Raw genomic sequence first — 22,538 nt, 5'->3', positions numbered from 1 at the left:
ATCTTAATGATTTGACTTCTTCTGCTGGGTTTGGGGTTGGTCTGTTCTTCTTTTTCCAGCTCTTTGAGACAATTCATTAGGTTGTCTATTTGTGATCTTTTCAACTTTTGAATATAGGCATTTATGGAAATAAACTTTCCTCCCAGGACTCCTTTAGCTGTGTCCCACAGGTTTTGATAACTTGTGTCAGCTTTGTCATTTAGTTCAAAGAATCTTTTGATTTCCATCTTGATTTCCTCATTTATGAAGTGATCATTCAGCAAAAGGTTGTTTAGTTTCCATGACTTTGTATATAAATGAGAGTTCCTGGTAGGGTTGATTTCTACTTTTATTCCACTGTGATCTGAAAAGACACATGGTATAATTTCTATTTTTTTAAATTGTTTGAGACATGCGTTGTGTCCTAGGAGATGGTCAATCTTAGAGAATGACCCATGAGCTGATGAGAAGAATGTATATTCAGTGGTCTTGGAGAAGAAAGTCCTGTCAACATCAGTTGGGCCCAATTATTCTAGAATTTTGTTTAAGTCCTTTATTTGTTGATTTTCTGTTTGGAGGATCTGTCCTATGCTGTTAGTGGGGTATTAAAGTCTCCAACCATTTTGGTGGTATTGTTGTGCCAAATGGCAAAGCTGTAACAATTTGAACATAAATATACATATTATCATAGTTTCTATTACAATACACAATACAAAATCAACATACATGATTTTATATGGACATGATAAATCATTGAGTAAATACATGAGAAGAGACAAATCTTTCAGATAGAAGAATGTCACATAGAACATGAATATACTTCCCTTTCCAGTAGGCAGAGATTAATTTAGCTACCCTGTATCCTTTGTGTGTGGGCTGGACTTCGTGATTCCCATCCAAACAAGGGAGGATGAAAATGGACACATCGTAACTTTATAATGGAGACCTGAAAAACATCTCAACAAATGATCAAGTATAACATCACCGGTGATGTTAATTGCATATGATCTGTGATGTGACGGAAGATGATGAGATGAGATATTCTAAAGACCCATAAACCCAGGCTAATCATGAGAAAAACATCAGACAACCCTAACTGCAGAGATAGTATAAAAACTATGGACCACTTCTCTTCAAATCTTCCAAAGTCATACAAAACTAGAAAAGACTGATAAATTTTAACAGAGAGGAGAAGAGGGAGATATGATGACTAAGTATAATGTGGTATTCTGGATTGGATCCTGGAATAGAAAAAAGACATTTGTGTTAAAACTGGCAAAATGCAAATAGTCTCAAGTTTAGCTCATAGTAACATATGCCAATGTTGGTTTCCTAGTTTTCTAAAACATACCATAGTAATGTAAGATGTTAACATCAAGAGAAACAATAATAGATATTAGATGTATGAGGACTCTTTGTTCTATCTTTGCCACATTTCTGCAGGCATAAATTTATTCCAAAATAAAAAATTGACCTTAAGAATTGCCACTATTGATAACTTAATTACATAGCGGTACCTGACATTATTCACTATGTTTGAGTTAATATGAACATTTTTCTTTACAATGTGTCCATCTGGCTCCTTTTGTGATTCTAAAAGCAATACAACTCCTCAATAAACAACAAATTCATGTCTCTGGCCTGCAAATTACTACTACTATATAGATCTAAGATTGACAAAAGATTCTCCCATAAAAATTGCTTCTTATAATTGGAAATGCAAGATAATATTCTAAAACCTATGTTTTCTGTTTTGTTTTATCAACAGAGCCAATTGGCATCAAGGTTTAATGAGAACAACCTACTTTTAAACATCACCAAAATCCATTCAATTTGATTTCAGAAAGGAAATGTCTATTTAACGCTGGATCCATACCTACCCTCTTTCTAAATATCAACTGACACATTTTTTGTTTTCCTTTGTCTCTTGCAGTTCATTATTTCAGTGTTTAATGGAAAATATTGTAATATGCTAATTCTTTCTCCATAAGCATTATTACATCTCAAATTATCATATTAGTCCTAGGATGCAAGGTATATTCCATGTTAACAACATGGCCTCAAATGTTTGTAATAAATAAAACCGTTTTCCTTCTAGCTTCACCTCCAGGTGACTCTACATTCCACCTCAGTTTTTTGAAGGGCCATATGAAATGCTATGCCATTTTTATTGAACTGTCCTTAAGACCCTGGGTATAGTTAAATCCTAGGAAACTTTAATGTTTTATATTAAATGATACAAACTAAAAGCCATTTTCAGTATTTCTACACTCCTTCAGGAATTACTTAGTGGACTCTGATTTTCTCCACAATGACTCTTATTAAGTACTATTATAAGAGTACTTATGAAAATTACATAAGATTTCCTTACTGTGGCTTTTGTTTTAATATTAGAGCAAAGTCTCTGTGTAACTCAGAACTTTATGTGCAGTGAGACTGGCTTACAAATGTGTTTAAGAATCTGAGAAGCATCAGTACATCAATCTGTGAACACAGTGAAAAATACACAATTTATATTTTTCTAATGGGATGAGGAAATTGTACATTTCTTCGAGTGCACACAAACAAGACCTTGCATACACAGGGGTCACTTCTAGAGAGAATAAAGGGACGGACAGTTGGGAAACACGCACTGATTAAGGCAGATGTCTTCACCAGCAACTTAGTAGTCTTATCAAAAAAATAAAATTAAAAGTAAATTATGGCACAGATGGTATAAAAAGAAACAAAAGTGCTACCAGGATGAGGACGCTGTCAGTGGCTCTAATCTCAGGAGAGGTGCTGGGAGTTCGTGACTCTCCCAACAAAATAGGTCTCCGACAGGAACATTGTAAGAGATTTGGAAATAATAGAGACAGACACAAAGTATAGTTTAAAGTGATGGGGAAGTCAGGGGTCCTCCAGCATTCCCATGAGCCAGGGGACACTGAGTGAAGTCCAGCATCAGTATTTATTGGTATAGCAATTAGTTGTCAGTGATTATAGATTTATGTGTACAGATCATTCATTTAGGTTTCAAGGTTTCCCAAAGGCTTCAAGAGATCCATTACCTAATTCTATTTACAAGAGGAAACGGTTACAAAACTTTTTCAAGATAAGCATTTTAAGCCCCAAATAATATACATAGCTGTGCATACAAGTCATTAATTAAACAGTAGTATAAAACAGGAGTACCGAGCCTGCATACATCTCTAATCTATTTCTCTATATAATGAGACATGTAGTCAGGTGTTAAACAGGAACTGTCCTTGAGGCTAATTGGTTTTTGCTGCAGGTGTCTCCTGGGTGGACATCCTTTGATTAGTCTCTTAGCCTTTCGCCCCATGCCAAGCTCTGCCTTGCTTAAGCTCCAGGCGCTGGCTGACAGGCCTTGAGACTGGCAACACCTTGCAGTCATCCCTAATTGGTGGAATATCTCCCTTGTTGCTAAGCAGCTTCTGGTCTGTGAACTAACATGCCCACAGATTCTTTCAAGACAGAATTCCAGAAAAACTCCAGAAAGTTTCCACGTCTCTTAACCCAATTTCCCAGCATCTACCCCTTTCTTAATAAAAGTTGATGAAGCTGGATAGGCATCACTGCAAGGCAATGGACTCCGGACTCTTGTCTTCTTTGGAGTTTTTTCCAGACTATAAGTACAAGCAAATGATTAAAATAATTCCAAAATTTATTATATCAGAACTCTCATAGATCTTAAGAGAAAGTGGGTTACCTGACTCCATTCCAGATGAAATACTATTAACAATGTGAGCCTCAGAGATTAGATCAAGTTTGTGACTAAAGATACTTAGTATTTCTTGATATAAATTTCCAATCTCTTCAGTCAGATTTCCTTGATTAAGAAGATGTTTCTTAATGTTTTCCCAAGGAAACTGAATCTCATTACATATGTGAGGTGTAACACAAAATTGATATTCGATTTGCGAGAGTCTAATTTACTTTTACAGCTTCCAACCACTTGTTGGAAGTCAACCACTTGAGTAGCCAATTTATTGATCTGCTCTAAATTATGGTCACTTGATTAATCTCTGTCTCCCTTAACCTACACTGCCCTCCTGTCAGAAGAGAACCTTGAACACAATGAGCAATATAAGTGACATCATACTTTTACATTATTCTCTGCCCCTCCCCAATACTAATTCAGATAGTATTTAATATTCAATGGCAGCATCCTTCTTCTTACAGGAACATAGATACAAGTGATCCTCACCCCTAAAGCAGGCCCTGCCATGCAATGGATTCTTTCCCACGGGTCACAATTAAAGGCTTTTGAAAAAGGCGTAATAGCAAAATTTCAAAGTTCAAGTTGAAAGTTATGAGTAGTTAAGTAGCCTTTTCAAGAATCCTCAAATAAATGACTACAATATTTTGTAACTTTGAGGTAATTGGCCATCTCTAAATGTCCTGACACTGTGATATATATCATGCCATAAGTTTTAACACATTTGGACTTAGAATTATTTTACAGTATGTAATATCAAAGGTTAACCATGGAGAATTAGAGATTGAATCATTCCTCATACAAATCCTCATTACATTTATGGCCACTGGGTAATAGCCACAACATGCATGTTACATTTGTGTGGCTTCATCAAAGATGTGTATTTTGATGCCCAGTGGGTTATGAGGAATGAAAAAAGCCTCTTCCATGTACGATTAAATGATTATACTTTAGCATAAGTTCTCCAATGTTAATACTTGAATTCATGAGGTGTCTGCCATCGTCTGCATTTGTAAGGATTCTCTTGAGAATGAATTATCCAATGTCATGCAAGGAGTGAATTGTGACTGAAGACCTAGCCACACTCATTTGTATGGTTTCTTTGAAGTATGAATTCTGTGATGCCTTGCCAGCTTTGATTATTCACTGAGGAGCCCGCCAGTCATTGCATCTATAAGGTTTCTCACCAGTACGAATTCTTTGATGATTTGCAAGTTGTGAACGTTGAGTCAAAACCTTACCATGTTCATTACATTTTTAAGGTTTCACTCCAGTATGGATTGCCCTGATTGGTAGTTAGGCCTGAAAACAATCTAAAGGCTTTTCTACATTCATTACACTTATAAGTTTTCTCTCCATAATGAACTCCTTGATGACTTGAAAGGCGTCTATTTTAAGTGAAGACCTTGCCACACTCATTACATAAGGTATTTCTCTAGTATGGTGCCGGGAGTTAGCTACTCTCCCAACAAATGGGTCCCAGGCAGGATTGTCAGAAGAGATTTTGAAATAATAGAGACAGAGACAAAGTATAGTTTAAAGTCATGGGGAACTCAGGGGCCCTCCAGCATCTCCGGTAGCCAGGAGACACTGGTTGAAGTCTCACATTAGTATCAATTGGTAGGGCAAGCAGTTGTCCTTGGTCATAGAATTATGTGTACAGATTATTCGTTTAGGTTTCAAGGCCCCCCAAAGGTATCAAGAGATAAAAGAGTAATTGGTTACAACATTTTCCCGAGATAAACATTTTAAGCCCTAAGTTTAGAATAGACATGGTTCTGTATACAAGTTAAAGTTAAATTGTTAATTAAGCAGTAACACATAAAACAGTAACACTGAGCCTGCATAGTTATCTAATCCATTTCTCTAAATAACGAGTCAGGAGTCAAGCAGCAACAGCCTTCAAGTTTATGATAGTTCCAGTGGCAGGTTGTTTGTTTTGTTGACATCCCTTGATCACATTTCTTAACTTTTAGCTCCACGCCAAGCTCTGCCTTGCACAAGCTGCAAGCACCACCTTGCAGTTTCCCCTGATCAGTGAAATTACCCCTTAATGCTAAGCAGCTTCTGTTTGTGAACTAATTCACCAACAGATTTCAAGTCAAAGCGTTGCTCAACTCCTGAAACTTTCCATGTCTCTCAACTCTACTTCCCAACAGTATCGACTGTCTGATGCACAGTGAGCAATGAATGCAGTCTAAAGGCTTTCCCACCCTCATTACGTTTGTAAGGTGTCTCTCCACTGTGAATACTTTGATTTACAAGCTGTGAATTTTGAATGAAGGCCTTGTTTCATTTATTACATTTGTAAGGTTTATCTCAAATATCCATTATCTGATGGATTTTAAGGGCTGATTTCCGTCTGAAAGCCTTGCTACACTCATCACATTTGTAAGGTTTCTCTCCAGTATGGATTACCTGATGGATTTTAAGGGCTGATTTCTGACTAAAGGCCTTGCCACACTCATTACATTTGTAAGGTTTCTCTCCAGTATGGATTGCCTGATGGATAGTCTTGAATGTACACTAAAGGCTTTGCCACACTCTTAACACTTGTAAGGTTTTTCTCTATTGTGAATACTTTGATGCCTAACAAGGTGCCCATTTTGAGTGAAGGCCTTGCCACACTCATTACATTTCAAAGGTTTTTCCCCAGTATGTGTTCTCTTGTGACATCTAAGGTGTCCACTTCGAATGAAGGCCTTGCCACACTCATGGCATCTGTAAGGTTTTTCTCCAGTGTGCCATCTCCTGTGACATGTAAGCTGTGAATTTTGAGTGAAGGCCTTGCCACACTCATTACATCTGTAAGGTTTCTCTCCAGTATGGATCATCTGATGGGTAGTTAGGCTTGAATGAAGACGAAAGGCTTTGCCACACTCATAACACTTGTACGGTTTCTCTCCATTGTGAATACTTTTATGCCTAACAAGGTGCCAACTTCCACTGAAGGTCCTGCCACACTCATTACATCTGTAAAGTGTTTCTCCAGTATGCCTTCTCCTGTGACGTGCAAGGTATTTATTTCGAGAGAAGACCTTGCCACACTCACTACATTTGTTAGGTTCTCCTCCAGTATGGATTACCTGATGGTTAGTTAGGATTGTACGAGCCCTAAAGGCTTTCCCACATTCATAACACTTGTAAGGTTTCTCACCAGTATGAATTCTTCTATGGATGACAAGGGAGCCATTACACGTGAAAGCCTTCCCACATTCGTAACATTTGTAAGGTCTTTCTCCAGTGTGCCCTCTCCTGTGACGTACAAGCTGTGAATTTGCAGCGAAGGCCTTGCCACATTCATTACATTTGTAAGGTTTTTCTCCAGTATGCCTTCTCCTGTGAAGTGTAAGGTCTACATTTCGAGTAAAGGCCTTGCCACACTCATTACATTTGTAAGGTTTTTCTCCAGTATGTGTTCTCCTGTGAACTACAAGGTCTGCATTTCGAGTAAAGGCCTTGCCACACTCATTACATTTGTAAGGTTTTTCTCCAGTATGTGTTCTCCTGTGAACTACAAGGTCTACATTTCGAGTAAAGGCCTTGCCACACTCATTACATTTGTTAGAGTTCTCTCCAGTATGGGTTGCCTGATGGACAGTTAGTCTTGAATGTACACTAAAGGTTTTGCCACACTCATAACACTTGTAAGGTATCTCTATACCGTGAATACTTTGATGGCTAACAAGTTTTGAATTTTGAGCAAAGGCCTTGCCACATTCATTACATTTGTGAGGTTTTTCTCCAGTATGTGTTCTCCTGTGACGTTCAAGGTCTACGTTTCTACCAAAGGCCCTGCCACATTCATTACATTTGTAAGGTTTTTCTCCAGTATGTGTTCTCTTGTGACGTTCAAGGTCTACATTTCTACCAAAGGCCCTGCCACACTCATTACATTTGTAAGATTTTTCTCCAGTATGCATTCTCCTGTGAAGTGCAAGGACTTCTTCTCCTGCACTGGTCTTCCCTTTTGGTGGTACATTTTGTATTACAAATTCAGGAGAGAGATCTACAAGATATAAACAACCATAAGTTTCCAATTAATTACAGCATGTAAACAAACATTCCACATTAATAAACTTAATAATACACCAAAAGTAATACTGATATTAAACATATCTATGAAACTTCAGAAAGATAAAATTCAATTTTTAGGAACACACAAGGAATAGGATTGTTTCATAAGGAAAAGATGATTTCATGTGATCCAAATTAATATTGTGGAAGTCTAGTTTCAAACAATCTATAACTAAAACACAATGTGGAAACCAATGTTTCCCTTGAAAGATGTGACCCCAAGATATATTGCATAATGCATATAGTTATATAGCATATAGCATAGTCCAACAAGTCATATGGCATAATGCATACTTAAAAACTATAATCTAAACATAGTAAAAAAAAGTAATTAGTAAAACATCCTAATAATCCATTAAAAACAAGCAGACATGGAATCAGTAACTACAAGTATAAAAAGTTATAGTTTGTGGAAAAGGGAACAATTTTCTCCTCAGAAAAATACAGGGACATCCATTTTAAACCAGTAGAGTACAAGAAGTGGAATTTGAGTTTTTAAAATTTTTATTATATATAAACAAATTATAATTTTACATATTTGTAGGGAACAAAGTAATATCATGATATACCTATATAATGTGGAATGATTAAATGAAGCTTATAACTGTAGCCATCACCATCAAAACATTACTTACTCCTGCTGTTGAACTGAAACCTTGTAACCACTGACCAACTTATTCCTCATCCTCCAGCCTCTGATAACCAACACTCTACTCCAACTGCATTCCACATATAAATGAAAATATCCAACATTTGTATTTCTGTGACTGGTTCCTTCTGTTAGCAAAATGCTCTCCATGCTCATCTACATGCAGGAAACTGAACTTCCTTCTTTCAAAAGCTAAGTAGTATTCCACTCTGTATTATACACCACATTTTCTGTATCTATTCATCTGCTAATGGACACTTATGACTATATAACTTGGCTGTGTCAATAATGCCACAGTAAACATACAGATTCCATATCTTTAGATTTAAAACCAGCAATGAGACTGTTGGATCATATAATAATACTATTTTTAGTTTTTAGAGGAAACACCATACAGGTTTCCATAATGCCTATATTAATTTACATTCCCACCACCAGTATAGAAGAGTTTCCTTTTTTTCCTATCCTCATCAACAATTCTCAGCAGTAGCTATTATTGCAGGTGTACAGTGGCATCTCATTGTGGTTAAAAGCTGTATTTTCATAATAATTACTAATGTTGAGTCTTTTTAATATATTGATTGTTCATATGCATGTATTCTTTCAAGAAATATCTTTTGAGGTCCTTTGACCATTTTTTAATTGGGTTATTTCTTTTCATGCCATTGAGTTCAGTTTCTTACACATTTTGGATACTAATTTCCTACCAGATGTACAGCTTGTAAATATTTTCTCACGATGCCAAGTTTCCCTTAATTGTTTCCTTTGTTGTGAAGAAACAGTTTTGTGTGGTGCAATCCCATTCATCTATATTTCCTTCTGTTTCCTGAGTTTTTGGGGTCAAAACTAAATAAATGATTATTGAAACCAATGTCAAGTATGTTTTTCTCTGCAATTTCTTCTAGTGGTTGATTTTTATACAAGGGCTATTGGAAACTATCCATAATACTATTTTTCAATATTACATGGCTGGATACATTATGGATCGCACTTGTACATGATCTGAGATAAGGATCCAGTTTCAATCTTCTGCATGTGGAATCATTTTTGCAGCACTATGTACTGAGCGACCGTCGTGTTTCACTTGGGTGTTCTTGGCACCTTTGTCAAAAATCCATTCACCATATGTGTATTGGTTCATTTCTCTTCTTTATTCTGCTTCACTAATTAATCTGTCTATTTTTAGGCTACTACAATCCTGTTATAAATACTACACTTTTGCAATATAGTTTGAAATCAGGTAGTATGGTACCTTTAATTTTGTTCTTTATAATAAAAATTGCCTTGAATATATGAACTGCTGATTAAATAAATTTTTTAAAAGTTCACATGTAATACATAAAAATATACAAGAGGAAAGCTGCACTGGCTTAAACAAATTATGTAGAATTAAAATATGGAGACATCATTTAACTTAATAAATTTCCTACAGAAGACGTTTCAAAACCATGCCTGTTAGAGCTGTGATTGAATGACAAAATGACAAAGTTTTTGTTGTTGAAAGAGAATAGTGACACATACAGGGGATGAAAAATGTCACATGAACAACAGATTACACATGAGGGAGTGGCCTTAAATAATATTTTCCCTAGAAGAAATTTCTACAACATTGACTGCTGGCTCAAGGGAGATGACCATTAGCATATGTGATCAGCATTGTCACAGTGACACTTTTGTGATGTTTCTCAAAAACTAGAAAAATAGGAAATACTTATCAGGCTGATTTGATACTTTTTATCTCAGGATCATGGCCCACCTATACTCAGTGGCTTCAAAGGGTATCTTCACATGTGGCAGGATGATATTCAATCACATTAGTTAGAGTGTTCTCATTCTCCTTCATCAATTTTATGTTATACACTAAACCCACTCCAAGGGATACCCCACAACAAGTTATGCATATACTAAAGGTGGATTATCCCAACAAGGCAGCCCTGAGGCTATCATCTCAGTGAAGCAATGCAGGGGTTAACTAGAGACTCAGAAGAGAAACTGCAAAGATACCTGAGCACAGATCCAGACTTCCACAGGAAATGGAAGTGTGTATGTTGTGTATGCGTATGTTGAAAGCCAGTTTCTGAAAGAAAATCATACAAATTAAGAAGAGTCAAAATCAGGCAGAGCCAAGGCTCCCTACATTCAGAGTAGTAACAGCAATGGAAAAGAGAAAAATACAATGCATGGGCATCAGATTTTGTGGTATCTTGAGAATGAATTCCATGTTCTGCCAACAGAACCCACACAAAGAGACTGAAAGAATAGGATCTGTACCCATGTAGGACAGGAGATCAAAGACAGGATGTTTCTATTGACTACATTTTCTGCTGAGTGACAATCTCAGAAGATCCAACTCACTTGCCTGTCATACACACCCATGAAGTGTGGCAAAAATGGCTTAGGGACCTGACCAGGCAGAAAGAGACTGAGAAAGCCCCAGGAAGTTTCTGGAGTCACCAATGCAAAGGAAGACCAGACAATGTTTTCCATCTCTGGACTGGGTCTTCCAAGCACATCAAATGGAATGAAACATGGAGAGGTCCAGTCATCAGGACTATGAAGACCACAGATCTGATCAATATATCTGCGAACTTAGCATGAGATGGACTCATCTACAGAAATAAAGGGCAAGGGAGAAAGCAACCCTTCTGAAACAGCCTTTCCTGTGCTACTCAGTGTCAACAACAAAAGGGTCCATGAGGTCAGATAACACAGTGTTGTCCACCATGACAGGGACTTTCCATTTGTTTTTGTTTGAGCACCACTGAAGGGTACAAGGATAAAGTGTTACATATCTGAGGAACAGAGTGAGAAGTGGAGGAAAAGAAAAATTTCCTTTCAGAGCTCACAGGACATAAACTTTTGTTTTCCCATAGAACTGTCAGATTTGCATAGAGTTTCCCAAGCACTATTTAAAGAGCAGCTTTCTCTCTATCCATCTGAGCACTTACCTGCCATCACACCTTTGATCAGTTTCCATTCATCTGATTTTCTTGCTATTTGCACTTGGCTCTCTACAGTCCAGGGCTCTTTCCCTTGCTCCAACATGGAGAAGATACTCAGGTCAAAATGAGAAATCCCTGCTTATAGAAACAAAGGAATATAAGGTACCATGGCTTTTCCAGAATCCCAGCCCTATGTTTAAGTAAGGAGAAAGGATATTGCAGATGGATATATCAAGATATATCAGAAATCAATCATCTGAATGCCTCTTCTTGAATGCTACGGGAATATTGTAACATGTAGACATTTAGTCGTCTTTGAAGAACCAAAGAATCAAAGCCCAGGGGTAAAAAACAGGAAATTGGATATTTTAAACATCTGCCACAAGGTTTTACACATATATAAGCTCTGGAACCATCCAATGATATATCATGAAATGGGAGAACATCTGAAGAAAGGGGACAGTTAAAGTCCAGATACCCCATTATAACGCTTTTCATTTCTGAATCCAGAGGGCTTTAATCTCAGTCAAGCAATGCAGGGGCTCATAGGAGACTCACAAAAGAAAATGCAAAGACACACAAGAGGACATTCTGACTTCTAAAAGAAAGTTATTCTTACCCAAGAAGACCAGGTTCCTGTAGTTCTCCAACATCACATCCCTGTATAAAGCCCTGTGACTTGGATCTAAGCATTTCCACTCTTCCGGAGAGAATTCTATGGCCACATCCCTGAATGTCAACCGTCCCTAAAATGAAAAACACATTTCACCAAGTGGCTATTAGGAGAGATCTAATGTTCATATAATATGAGGAGAGAACTCTAAGAATAGATTTGATTTAAGTGAATGGGCTCACAGATCCACGCTGTGATACTATGAAATATTGATATATGTTATCATCTATTCCCTCCTGACATACAACTCACCTGAAATCTCTGGAGGGACAGTATCGCGTCATATGTTAATGAGGTAAGTGGTAGCCTAAGGCCCCTACATACCTTCAGACTGGGGACTGGTTACTGGAAATACCCAGGCTGGATTACAGGGTCAGAACTCTTAGCTCCCACCCCCAACGTCCAATGGGAGGACACGGGCTGAAAACTCACTTGATCACCAATATCTAGTGATATATACAATCATGCTTATACAGTGATGTCTCCACAAAATCCAAAAGGATAGGGTTCAAAGGACCTTGCAGACAAGTGAAAAGGGAAAGGTTCCCAGAGGGTGATGCTTGCAAAGATGGCATGAAAGCTCTGAGCCACTTCCTTCCACACTTTGCGCAATACATCCCTTCCATCTGGCTGTTCTTCTGTGTAGTTTGGAATATCTTTTATAATTTTTTTTCAGACTCCAGTGAAACCTCTTATATTAATATAAGGATATGGAGTTCTGCTTCTTAAACTCATAAATTGTGATAACAACTAGATAAGGATGTTGACTGCAAAAAGAATATTATTTGTAAAGAGAAATAAATAAAACACTCTTTTGTGATATCATTTTCCCTGCATCCTACTATCTCTACTAGGTTGAAAACCTTTGTTCTAAAAGCAGTATGTTGATCAGATTATAGTAGTTCCCTGTTTTAACAGGGAACCTTCAATGTAATCTCTTAACTCTTTCAAAATGGATGCACGCAGTGGCATTTTCTACTAGACCCAAAGCTGAGTACTTTTACATAATTTTAATACTATTTTAGGCAACTCTTATGACAATTATACTAGCAAGTTTCCTCAAACAACCCAAGCTCATCAACTGCTGCTTCTCTAAGGTGGTGTGCACTTCACGCTAAGGTCATCACAGAGAGCGAGGCCCACACTTCTTCCCTTAGGGACTTGTGAGGGAACAGAGGAGCACAATTTGGGAGCTACCTGTGAGCTGGTGTCTCAAAACTAGAACAAGACAAGGATGCCCACTGTAACCACTTTTATTCCACATAGTGCTGCAAGTCCTACCCAGGCAAGTGAAGGAGAAGAATGGTGACCAAATGGGGAAAAAAGAGGTCAAACTATCACTCCTACTCATGATATGATCTTATATCTAGAAAACCCCAAAGATTCTGCCAAGAGACTCCAGGAATTGATAAATAAATTCATCAAAGTCTCAGGTTACAAAATAAATGTACACATATCAGTAGTATCTCTATATAGTAACATCAAGCTGAGAATCAAATAAAAAACTCAATAACTTTCACAATAAAAACAGAGAAAATGACATACCCAGGAAAATATCCAACCAAGAAGGTGAAAGATCTGTATAAGGTGAACTATGAAGGAAGGAAACTGCAGAGGATGAAAGGAAGGAAAGGAAGTTTCCTTCACTTTCCTTCACTTCCTTCACTAAGGAAGGAAACTGCAGAGGATGAAAACAACTGGAAAAACAAATCATGGTCATGGATTGGCAAAATCAACATTGTTAAAATGCCCATACTACCCAAAGTGATGTACAGATTCAATGCAACCTCCACCAATATACAAAGGTCATTTTTTTGAAGATCTAGAAAAAAATACTTCTACACTTTGTATGGAACTAGAAAAGAGCTTCAATAGCCAAATCAACCTTAAGCAAAAGGAACAAATCAGGAGGAATCACTTCACCAGACTTCAAGCTATACTACAAGGCTATAGTAAATAAAACAGCATACGACTGGCACAAAATCTGGACATAAACCAATGTAACAGAACAGAGAACGCAGATATAAAACCCTCCACACAGCCCAATGTAACAGAACAGAAGACCCAAATATAAAACCCCCCACATATAGCCATCTGATCTTTGACAAAGCAGACAAATATGCGGTGAAAAATCAGTATTCAATAAATGGTGCTGGAAAATTAGACAGCCACATGTAGAAGATTGAAACAGGATCCTTATCTCTCACCACTGACATAAATAAATTCCTGATGGATAACAGACTTAAATGTAAGACATGAAACTATAAGAAACCTAGGAGAAAATGTTGGAAAAACTCTTCTAGATGTTGGCCTAGGCAAAGAATTTAGAAGACGACCCCAATTACAATCACAACAAGAATAAAAATTAATAAATGGGACTTGGTTAAATTAAAAACCTCCTACACAGCCAATGAAACAGTAGAGGGAATAGAAAACCTACAGAATGGGAGAAAATATTTGCATGATATCCAATTGATAAAGGGCTAATCACTAGAAATTGCAAAGAACTGAAACAACCAGCAAGAAAAAAATCAAACAACCTCATTAAAAACAGGGCAAAAGACATGAACAGAGCTTTCACATAGAAAACAGACTAATGGCCAATCCACATGAAAAAATGCTCAACATCTCCAATTATTAGGGAAAGGCACATAAAAACCACTATGACATATCAACTAACTCCAGTGAGAATGGCTTTTATCAAAAAGTCTCCAAACAATAGATGCTGGTGTGGATGCAGAGAGAAACAAACACTTATACACTGTTGATGGGATTGCAAACTAGTACAGCCTCTATGGAAATTATTATGGAGATACCTCAAGGAACTAAAAGTAGACTTTCCATTTGATCCTTCAATTCCACTACTGGGTATTCACCCAAAGAAAAAAATGTCCTTTTATAAAGAAGACACTTGCACTAAGATGTTCATTGCAGCCCAATTTACATTTGCAAAAATGTGGAATCGACCCAAAACACACATTAATTCATAAGTGGATTAATAAAATGTGGTATATGTGTACCATGGAGTACTACAGAGCCATAAGAAAAAAAAAGAGGAGTTATTACCCATTGTAACACCTGGAACAACATTTTCCTAAGTGAAAGAGCACAAGAATGAAAAAACAAACACCACACATACTCATCGTTACATTAAAACTAACCGATCAGCACTCCAGTGCACATATGGAAGTAAAACTCAAAGGAAATCAAGCAGGTGAAAGGGGGAAGAAGGGGATGGGTGAAATGAAACCTAATGGATACAATGTACACTACGTGAGTCATGGACACACTTATAACCTCGACTCAAGCTGTAAAAAAAGCAATCCACGTAACCAAAACAACAGTACCCCTGTAATATTATGAAATAATAATTTAAAAAAACTTGAAAATAGTACAACATAAAAAAGTGTAGAAACATGAATTCTTTTATTTTTCCCAGCATATTATGAGGGTATAAATGTTGATGTTACGTATATTTCCCTTGTTCCCCTCCCCCGAGTCAAAGCTTCAAGCGTGTCCATCCCCCAGTTGGCGTGCATCACACTCATTACGTATGTATATATCCATTCCCTCCCCACCCCATCTGCCCGACAAGTCCCAAAACAATAAATGTTGGCGTGGGTGTGGAGAGACAGGAACTCTCCTACATTGTTGGTGGGACTGCAACCTAGTTCTATCTCTGTGGAAAGCAATATGGAGATACCTTAAAGCGAAATAAGTAGATTTATCATTTGACCCAGCAATCGCATTACTGGGCATCTACCCAAAAGAACAAATGTCACTCTGTGAAAAAGACACCTACACTCGAATGTTTAAAGCAGCACAATTCACAATTGCAAAGACGTGGAAACAACTCAAACTTGAATTCTAATGCCTATTAAATACACACATTCAAAAACATGGATACAACTTTATGCAGTTAAGTTTAGATACACAGGCATTATCAAAAAACCCATTGGAATGTATTAAAATAGATTATTCCTGTAATAAAATCATTACACAAGAAATGAAAAGTTTCAATATCATACATTACTTTAACAAATTTAGATTAGGACAGTGCACTGGCTCACATCTATAATCCCACCACTTTGGGAGGCCAAGGTGGGAGGACGGCTTAAGGCCAGGAGGTCAAGCCCAGACTGGGCTACATAATGAGAACCTGCCTCTACCAGAAAATTAAATATTAGCCAGCTGTGGAGGTGTGCACCTGTAGTCCCAGCTATTTGGGAGGCTGAGGTAGGAGGATTACTTAAACCCAGGAGTTGCAGGCTGAAGTGAGCTCTGATCATGGCTCTGTACCCTACCATGGGCAACAAAATGAGACCCTGTCTCTTAGAAATAGAAAAAAACAAAAAAACAGATATAGATTTATAAAAAATGAATCACAATACTACATACCTGAAATAATCATTAGATAGTTAAAAATCAGGCCAAAAAATAAATATGGGAAAAAACTCCCTAATAAGCAAGGATACCTCACCAAATATCATGATCCCAGTAAGCACAGGATGCATCTCATTTAATTAAGATGGAGAAAAGTGGGGTGGCCAGGGCTCCACCCCAACACCACTGCCCAGGATATCAGAACAGGGACCAATAAAGAGGAAAATAGTGGGGAAAAAAAGGGAGCGGGGAAGGAAATAAAGAGCCAGATTTGTTAAAATTAACAGACATGACTGTAACCTAGAAAAAGAATGCTGTTTAAGTATAAAAACTACTACCAATATACTGACAACCATATTCTTTCCTTAGCAGCTCTCATTAAACAGACACATACACATGGTACATCTGACATTTCCACTAGCAAATATATCATGGCACCTAATTAAAAGAAATTTCCAGGCTTATGTAAGGAAATTATAAAAGTATATTCATGAGGTGGTATCAGTAAGAGAGAGGAACAGCAAATCCCAGACACGGAGACACACACAGATAACAACACACAGAGCAACTCCCTGTGTGAAGTTTAGGAATCACTTAAGAGGTTGGAACCCCTAATGGATGCCTAATGGGAACTATTGAGACACCTTGCCAGAGGCACTACCCTGCGGTGATGTGACAACATTTTGAAGAAACCCCTAAGTCCTGATTTCTTGCAGGGGACGAAAAGTATGGGAACATCCGTCCCACATGCTGATTTTCAGGGGACTACTGGAGGGACAAGTTTCTATCTTGGGTGAACATAATCACTGAAAGTAAAAGCACACTGGGCCTGGGAGCTACTGAAAATAAAGGCCATCATTATAAACAAGTACCGCAGAAGCACGGGTAGGACACTAGGGGGAGACCCAGACCACAGTTTGCTAGAGCACCAACAAGGCTGCAGACTACCAGGCAGACAACAGAAGAGCTTCTGAGTAGAAAATGGTTGCAATGGAAAAATCTGTTCAGTTAGATTATAACCAAAAGCCTAGCGAGGACACATCCTCAGAAAGTCTTGAGAGGTCTCCAGAATGTCTAGTCGGGCTACATAAGCAGTGTCCTCTCTAAATGAAGGAAGACAAAAACAGGACACAAGTGCCTAATTTGTGAAAAGCTGAAGTCCCAACAGTAGATAATGACATATGTAAAATACAAAGGAAGGCCGGGCGTGGTGGCTCACGCCTGTAATCCTAGCACTTTGGGAGGCCGAGGCGGGTGGATTGCTCAAGGTCAGGAGTTCGAAACCAGCCTGAGCGAGACCCCGTCTCTACCAAAAATAGAAATAAATTAATTGGCCAACTAATATATATAATACAAAAAATTAGCCGGGCATGGTGGTGCATGCCTGTAGTCCCAGCTACTCGGGAGGCTGAGGCAGTAGGATCGCTGAGCCCCGGAGATTGAGGTTGCTGTGAGCCAGGCTGACGCCACGGCACTCACTCTAGCCTGGGCAACAAAGTGAGACTCTGTCTCAAAAAAAAAAATACAAAGGAAATAAAACCCATACATAGGACCAAATAAATCACCACAAACTGACACTAAAGAAATGAAGATTTTTTGAATTACCATGCAAAGAATTCAAAGTAAGCGTTACAAGGATATTCAACAAATTAAGAGAGCACATATGGACTTCACCACATCGGAAAAACAATGTATAATATGAACAAAATGAGATTATCATCAGAACTAGAACTATACAAAACAGAAGAGAAATTCTGGAACTGAAAAGTACAGTAATAACTGAATTGAAAAACATACTAGTGCGCCTTGAAAGTTGACGTGACCAGGTAGAAGAAATAAACAGGAAACAGAAAAAGGAGCAAAAGAAAAAGCAGAATGAAGAAAAATAAAGACAGCCTAAGGGAATTAGGCATTGCACGCACCACCTGCATGTCACAGTAAGAAGAAAGAGTGTAAAAGACAAGTACAGTCAAGCATATGCCAACAAATTACATAAGCTAGAAGAAATTGATCCATCTTGTAAAAATACACACAACCTATTGAGTCAAAAAGAAATAAAAAATCTATACACACCTATAAATACTATGGATATTAATCAAAATCTCCCATCCAAGAGTCTAGAACCAGATGCAAAATTCATAATCACTGCACAATTCTATCAAACTTTTAATGATAAATTAACACCAATCCTTCTCATTTCCAAATGATGGTAGAAAGGGAACACAAAAAAATTTCATTCTGTGACACCACCATGGCTCTGATACAAGCCAGGCACACATATTACAAGAAAACAAAACTACACAATGTTTCTGATGAATACTGATGAAAAAGTCCTCAAGAGGCTGAGTGTAGTGGTTCATGCCTGTACTCCCAGCATTTTAGGAGGCAGAGGAGGAAGGATGTCTTGAGCTGAGGAGTTTCAAACAACCAGGGTAACATAGCAAGACCCCATATCTCAACAAAATATTTTAAAAATTAGCTGGATGTGGTGGCATGTACTTGTAGTCCTAGCAACTTAAGAGGATGAGGCAGGATGATCACTACAGCCCAGGAATTCAAGGTTATGGTAAGCTATGATCGTGCCACTGTACTCCAGCTTGGTTGACACAATAGACAATGTCTCTAAAAAATACGAAAAAGTTTTCAAAAAAATACTAGGAAACCAAATTGTACAGTACATTAAAAGAGTCATAGGCCATGAACAAGTGTGATACACACTAGGAATGCAAGGGTGGTTCAGGAGAAGAAAGTCAGTCAATATAATACATGACATTGACACAGTGAAAGATGGACTAGGAACAGAAGGAAATTTCAGAGCATTAAATTTGGCAACGATTTCTTGCATATAACACCAAAAGCATAGGCAGAACAGCAAAAATAGAAAAAGGGGACTATCTCCAACTGGAAAACTTTTGTCCTTCAAAAGATGCAACCAAAAGAGTGAAATGGTAGGCCTGTGTTCTCTCAAAGCAGAAGCAAAGTAATTCTGAACAACAACAAAAACTCGAATCCTTTGATAAACTGCATAGAAACTTACGATATATATTATTTGAAACCTTAAATCAATTAAAGTATGTACAATATATACACAAAAATCCAAATTAATAAGACACACAAACAAAATACTAAACTACTAGATCTAAATGAATCATACCATTTTGTATCCATGTACTAAATGAGGTCTTCCAAAGCAAGATAAAACGGACACACAACAAAATTAGGGACTTGAATCACAGAAGGATTTTGTTTCATGCAAAAAAAATCTACAACTTACAGAAGGATAACAAATCATATACATTGAATTAAACCACGGGCTATAAAATAGCTCTTAATATACAAGAAAAGAAAATGGAGCAACATATAAAATCCATCCTATATATACATACCCACAGGTCATGAAAGGTCATCATAATCGTGAGTAATCAGAAAATGTAGGAGAGAAAGGGGATTGTCATTTGCCCAGAATTCAAAAATGTAAAAGGAACACAGTGGCAAGTTTTGTTTAACGAAGGGGAAATATGTTGTGTTGTTGGTGGGAGAGGGTAAACCTTTGCAGCTGAGGTGGGGATGGAATGTTGCCAGACGTAGCAAGGTAGGAAATGCACCATCCTAGAAGCAGCAATCACTCTTTCAAATGCCCAATCTGGAGGAATCCTCTGATATCTGGAGTGCATTTGACTTCTTCAGAGGCAGCCACTCTGTCATTCTTTGTAACATGGGGAGAGTTAAACCATCCACCTGTCTTCATTAGCACAATGCTCCAAAAAGAGCATAGAATCCCAGAGCAAGCTCTTCATCAATGTTTTCTAACAATAAACACATACATTTTTGAAGCTTGCAGGTGAAAATGTCATAACAAAGCATTCCCTGAAGAACTTTACCTTTTAATCTCACAATGAAGCCGACGTTTCCACAGGACTTGTGCTCTCTCCACAAAACTGACAACACTGATTCCCCACTAGCACGGGAGGGAGGGTGGAAGGCTAGACAGGATGGGTGGTGCACTATGCCTTAGCACCTAAGCTCAGCATGTTTGTTTGGAGTTTTACTATAAAATAAATATATGTCGTGGGATGTTTCAAATAAAATGGAATATTTAATAATAATTGGCAAAACAAAAATAAAGTTCCATCTTCTCTAATGGCAAAGAAGTTCTATTCCTCGGTCTGAGCAAAATTATAACCACTCTTAGCTAAAACGCCTGTCGCACAAGAGTCCCTGCAGGAACACCACGGTATCTGTGGTATGGATTGTCTGAGAATATTTAATGAAGCTCCTGCCATTTCACATCTATGTTATAGTAAAAACAGATGATGGAATGAAAGAATCCTCCATCACTGATGTCTGTGTCTAACTTTCCATTCCACTCTGTCACTAGGAGTTTGAGTCAGTGACTCACTGATTTAGATACAAATATAATATAAATGAATCAGAAAGAATTTCTCCTGATTATTCTCTTTTTAGAGCATTCAGCAGGTGTTTGTGCGCATTACCCATGACTCAAGGGCAGTTTCTCTAATCCCAGTCTATAGAGAGCTGACAGTGCATCCAGCCGTGGCCCCTAAACAGGCCCTGCTGCCCAACAGCACTGACACCACAGGGCCACACCCGTCCCCAACCCCTGCCTGGGTGAGAAGCCCTTCCCAGGACCGTGTCCAATGGAGCCTCTCCACAGGGTCCTGTCACTGGGTCACAGTGAGATGGAATCTGAGTGCAGGTGACAGGGACTGAGGGAAGGCACGGGTGAGTGTGAGCAAACACAACAGGCAGGATGCTGCAGAGTCACAGAAGATCAGCAACTCCAGTGCCCGGCATGTCAGAAAGGAGGGAGACACAGAGCCACCCACTGAGAACATCACCTTACCTGAGCCAGAGCCATTCCTGACTCCTTTCCTTTCCTCCTGCCCCGCTTCCAGGCTTCTTCCTCACCCAACATGAGTCGTTAGCAGTCAATCCTGAATGTGAAAAATAGGAGGATTAAACGTAAGAAACCACACACCCCCTTCCTGTGCTACAGCACACACAAAGACAGACCTCACCCTGCAGAGAGAGGGTCCTCTGCGACCCACTGCACCAGGAGGGATGCAAGGATAAAAACCTCCCACAGGAAGCCCAAAGAGTGAGTTTTTGACCCCTTTGTGCAGAACTTGCCCCCCTTGTGGAAGCCCACACTCACGCTGCAGCAGGGGGGAGCTGGGCTGGGCTGGGCTCCCCTCCAGAGCACAGGTGTGGCCCTGACCAAACCTGATGCAGAGCACAGCCCCCTCACCCCTGCATGGACCGCAGGCTGGTCTCTGCCCATAGAAATAAAAGAAACTGAGCCTTGACACTCGATGCTGGATAGGCACTGGAGCCACGTGGGGCACTGTAAAGATATTGAAGGAGCGTCCCAACTTGACTATGGGAGCGGGAATCTCTGCAAAGGGGGCACAGGGATGTGTCTGCAAAGCCTTAGCACCCTAACGTGCAGCCAGGCGTGAGCCTGGGGAACAAGCCCAGCACACTTCCCTCTGTTCTTGTCCCCTTGGGGACTTGGTGCCACCAGTATCCAGACAGTGAACGGCAAAGGAACAAAAGAAACACACAGAACAGGCAATATGGACCAGTGTGGGGGGTGACGGTGTGACTGGAATCTTAAATTGGGGGAAGTCGGAGAAGCTGCCACTGAGAAGGGGCTACCAGGACAATTACCTGGGGAAGGAAGGATGTTTCCACCTCCAGGAGGGAGGCCAGAGAGTTCTAGGCAGACAGACTGCCCACGTGGAAGCCCTGAGGCAGGAGCCACCTCGTGCCCAGGAAAAGGGAAGAGGCCTGCGAGGCTGGAGCAGAGCGAGGACGACACAAGCAGGAGATGAGGCCAGAGAGGTCCTGGGGGAGCAGAGCAGGGAGGGCCAGGTCTGCACACGTTTCTCTCCCACACCTCAAGAGAAGTTTGCAAACTACAGATACCCTCACCCACATCAAGTGAATGTGTGATTTTTCTTTATATTACAAACTACGACCCTTAGAAATAAGGTAATTATAAGAAATATTTAAAATACAAGCTGATAGGTTCAGACAAGCCCCAGGAAGTACAGGGTCAGTCTCACCTGAGATGTGGGGACGAAAGGGGAA

General features: G+C 38.9%; 1 protein-coding gene across 2 annotated transcripts in view; it reads right to left on the bottom strand.

Annotated features, from left to right (window-relative positions):
- Positions 1-382: 382 nt before the first annotated feature.
- The window catches only part of LOC105859971 (uncharacterized), a 28,001-nt gene continuing 5,845 nt past the window's right edge, over positions 383-22,538 (bottom strand). The window contains exons 2-5 of one of the 2 annotated variants that reach the window (XM_075998940.1): positions 21,289-21,379; positions 11,988-12,114; positions 11,375-11,506; positions 383-7,709 (exon numbers count right to left, since the gene is read on the bottom strand). In XM_075998940.1, the coding sequence (XP_075855055.1) occupies positions 6,247-7,709; positions 11,375-11,506; positions 11,988-12,114; positions 21,289-21,360 (1,794 nt within the window). In that variant the 5' untranslated portion in view covers positions 21,361-21,379 and the 3' untranslated portion in view covers positions 383-6,246. The remainder of the gene's footprint in view (positions 7,710-11,374; positions 11,507-11,987; positions 12,115-21,288; positions 21,380-22,538) is intronic. The other variant, XM_075998941.1, reaches the window with a different exon arrangement.

The sequence above is a fragment of the Microcebus murinus genome, chromosome 32 (genome assembly GCF_040939455.1).
Source record: "Microcebus murinus isolate Inina chromosome 32, M.murinus_Inina_mat1.0, whole genome shotgun sequence".
Classification (NCBI taxonomy): Eukaryota; Metazoa; Chordata; class Mammalia; order Primates; family Cheirogaleidae; genus Microcebus; species Microcebus murinus.
This window is presented reverse-complemented; position numbering and strand designations above follow the sequence as displayed.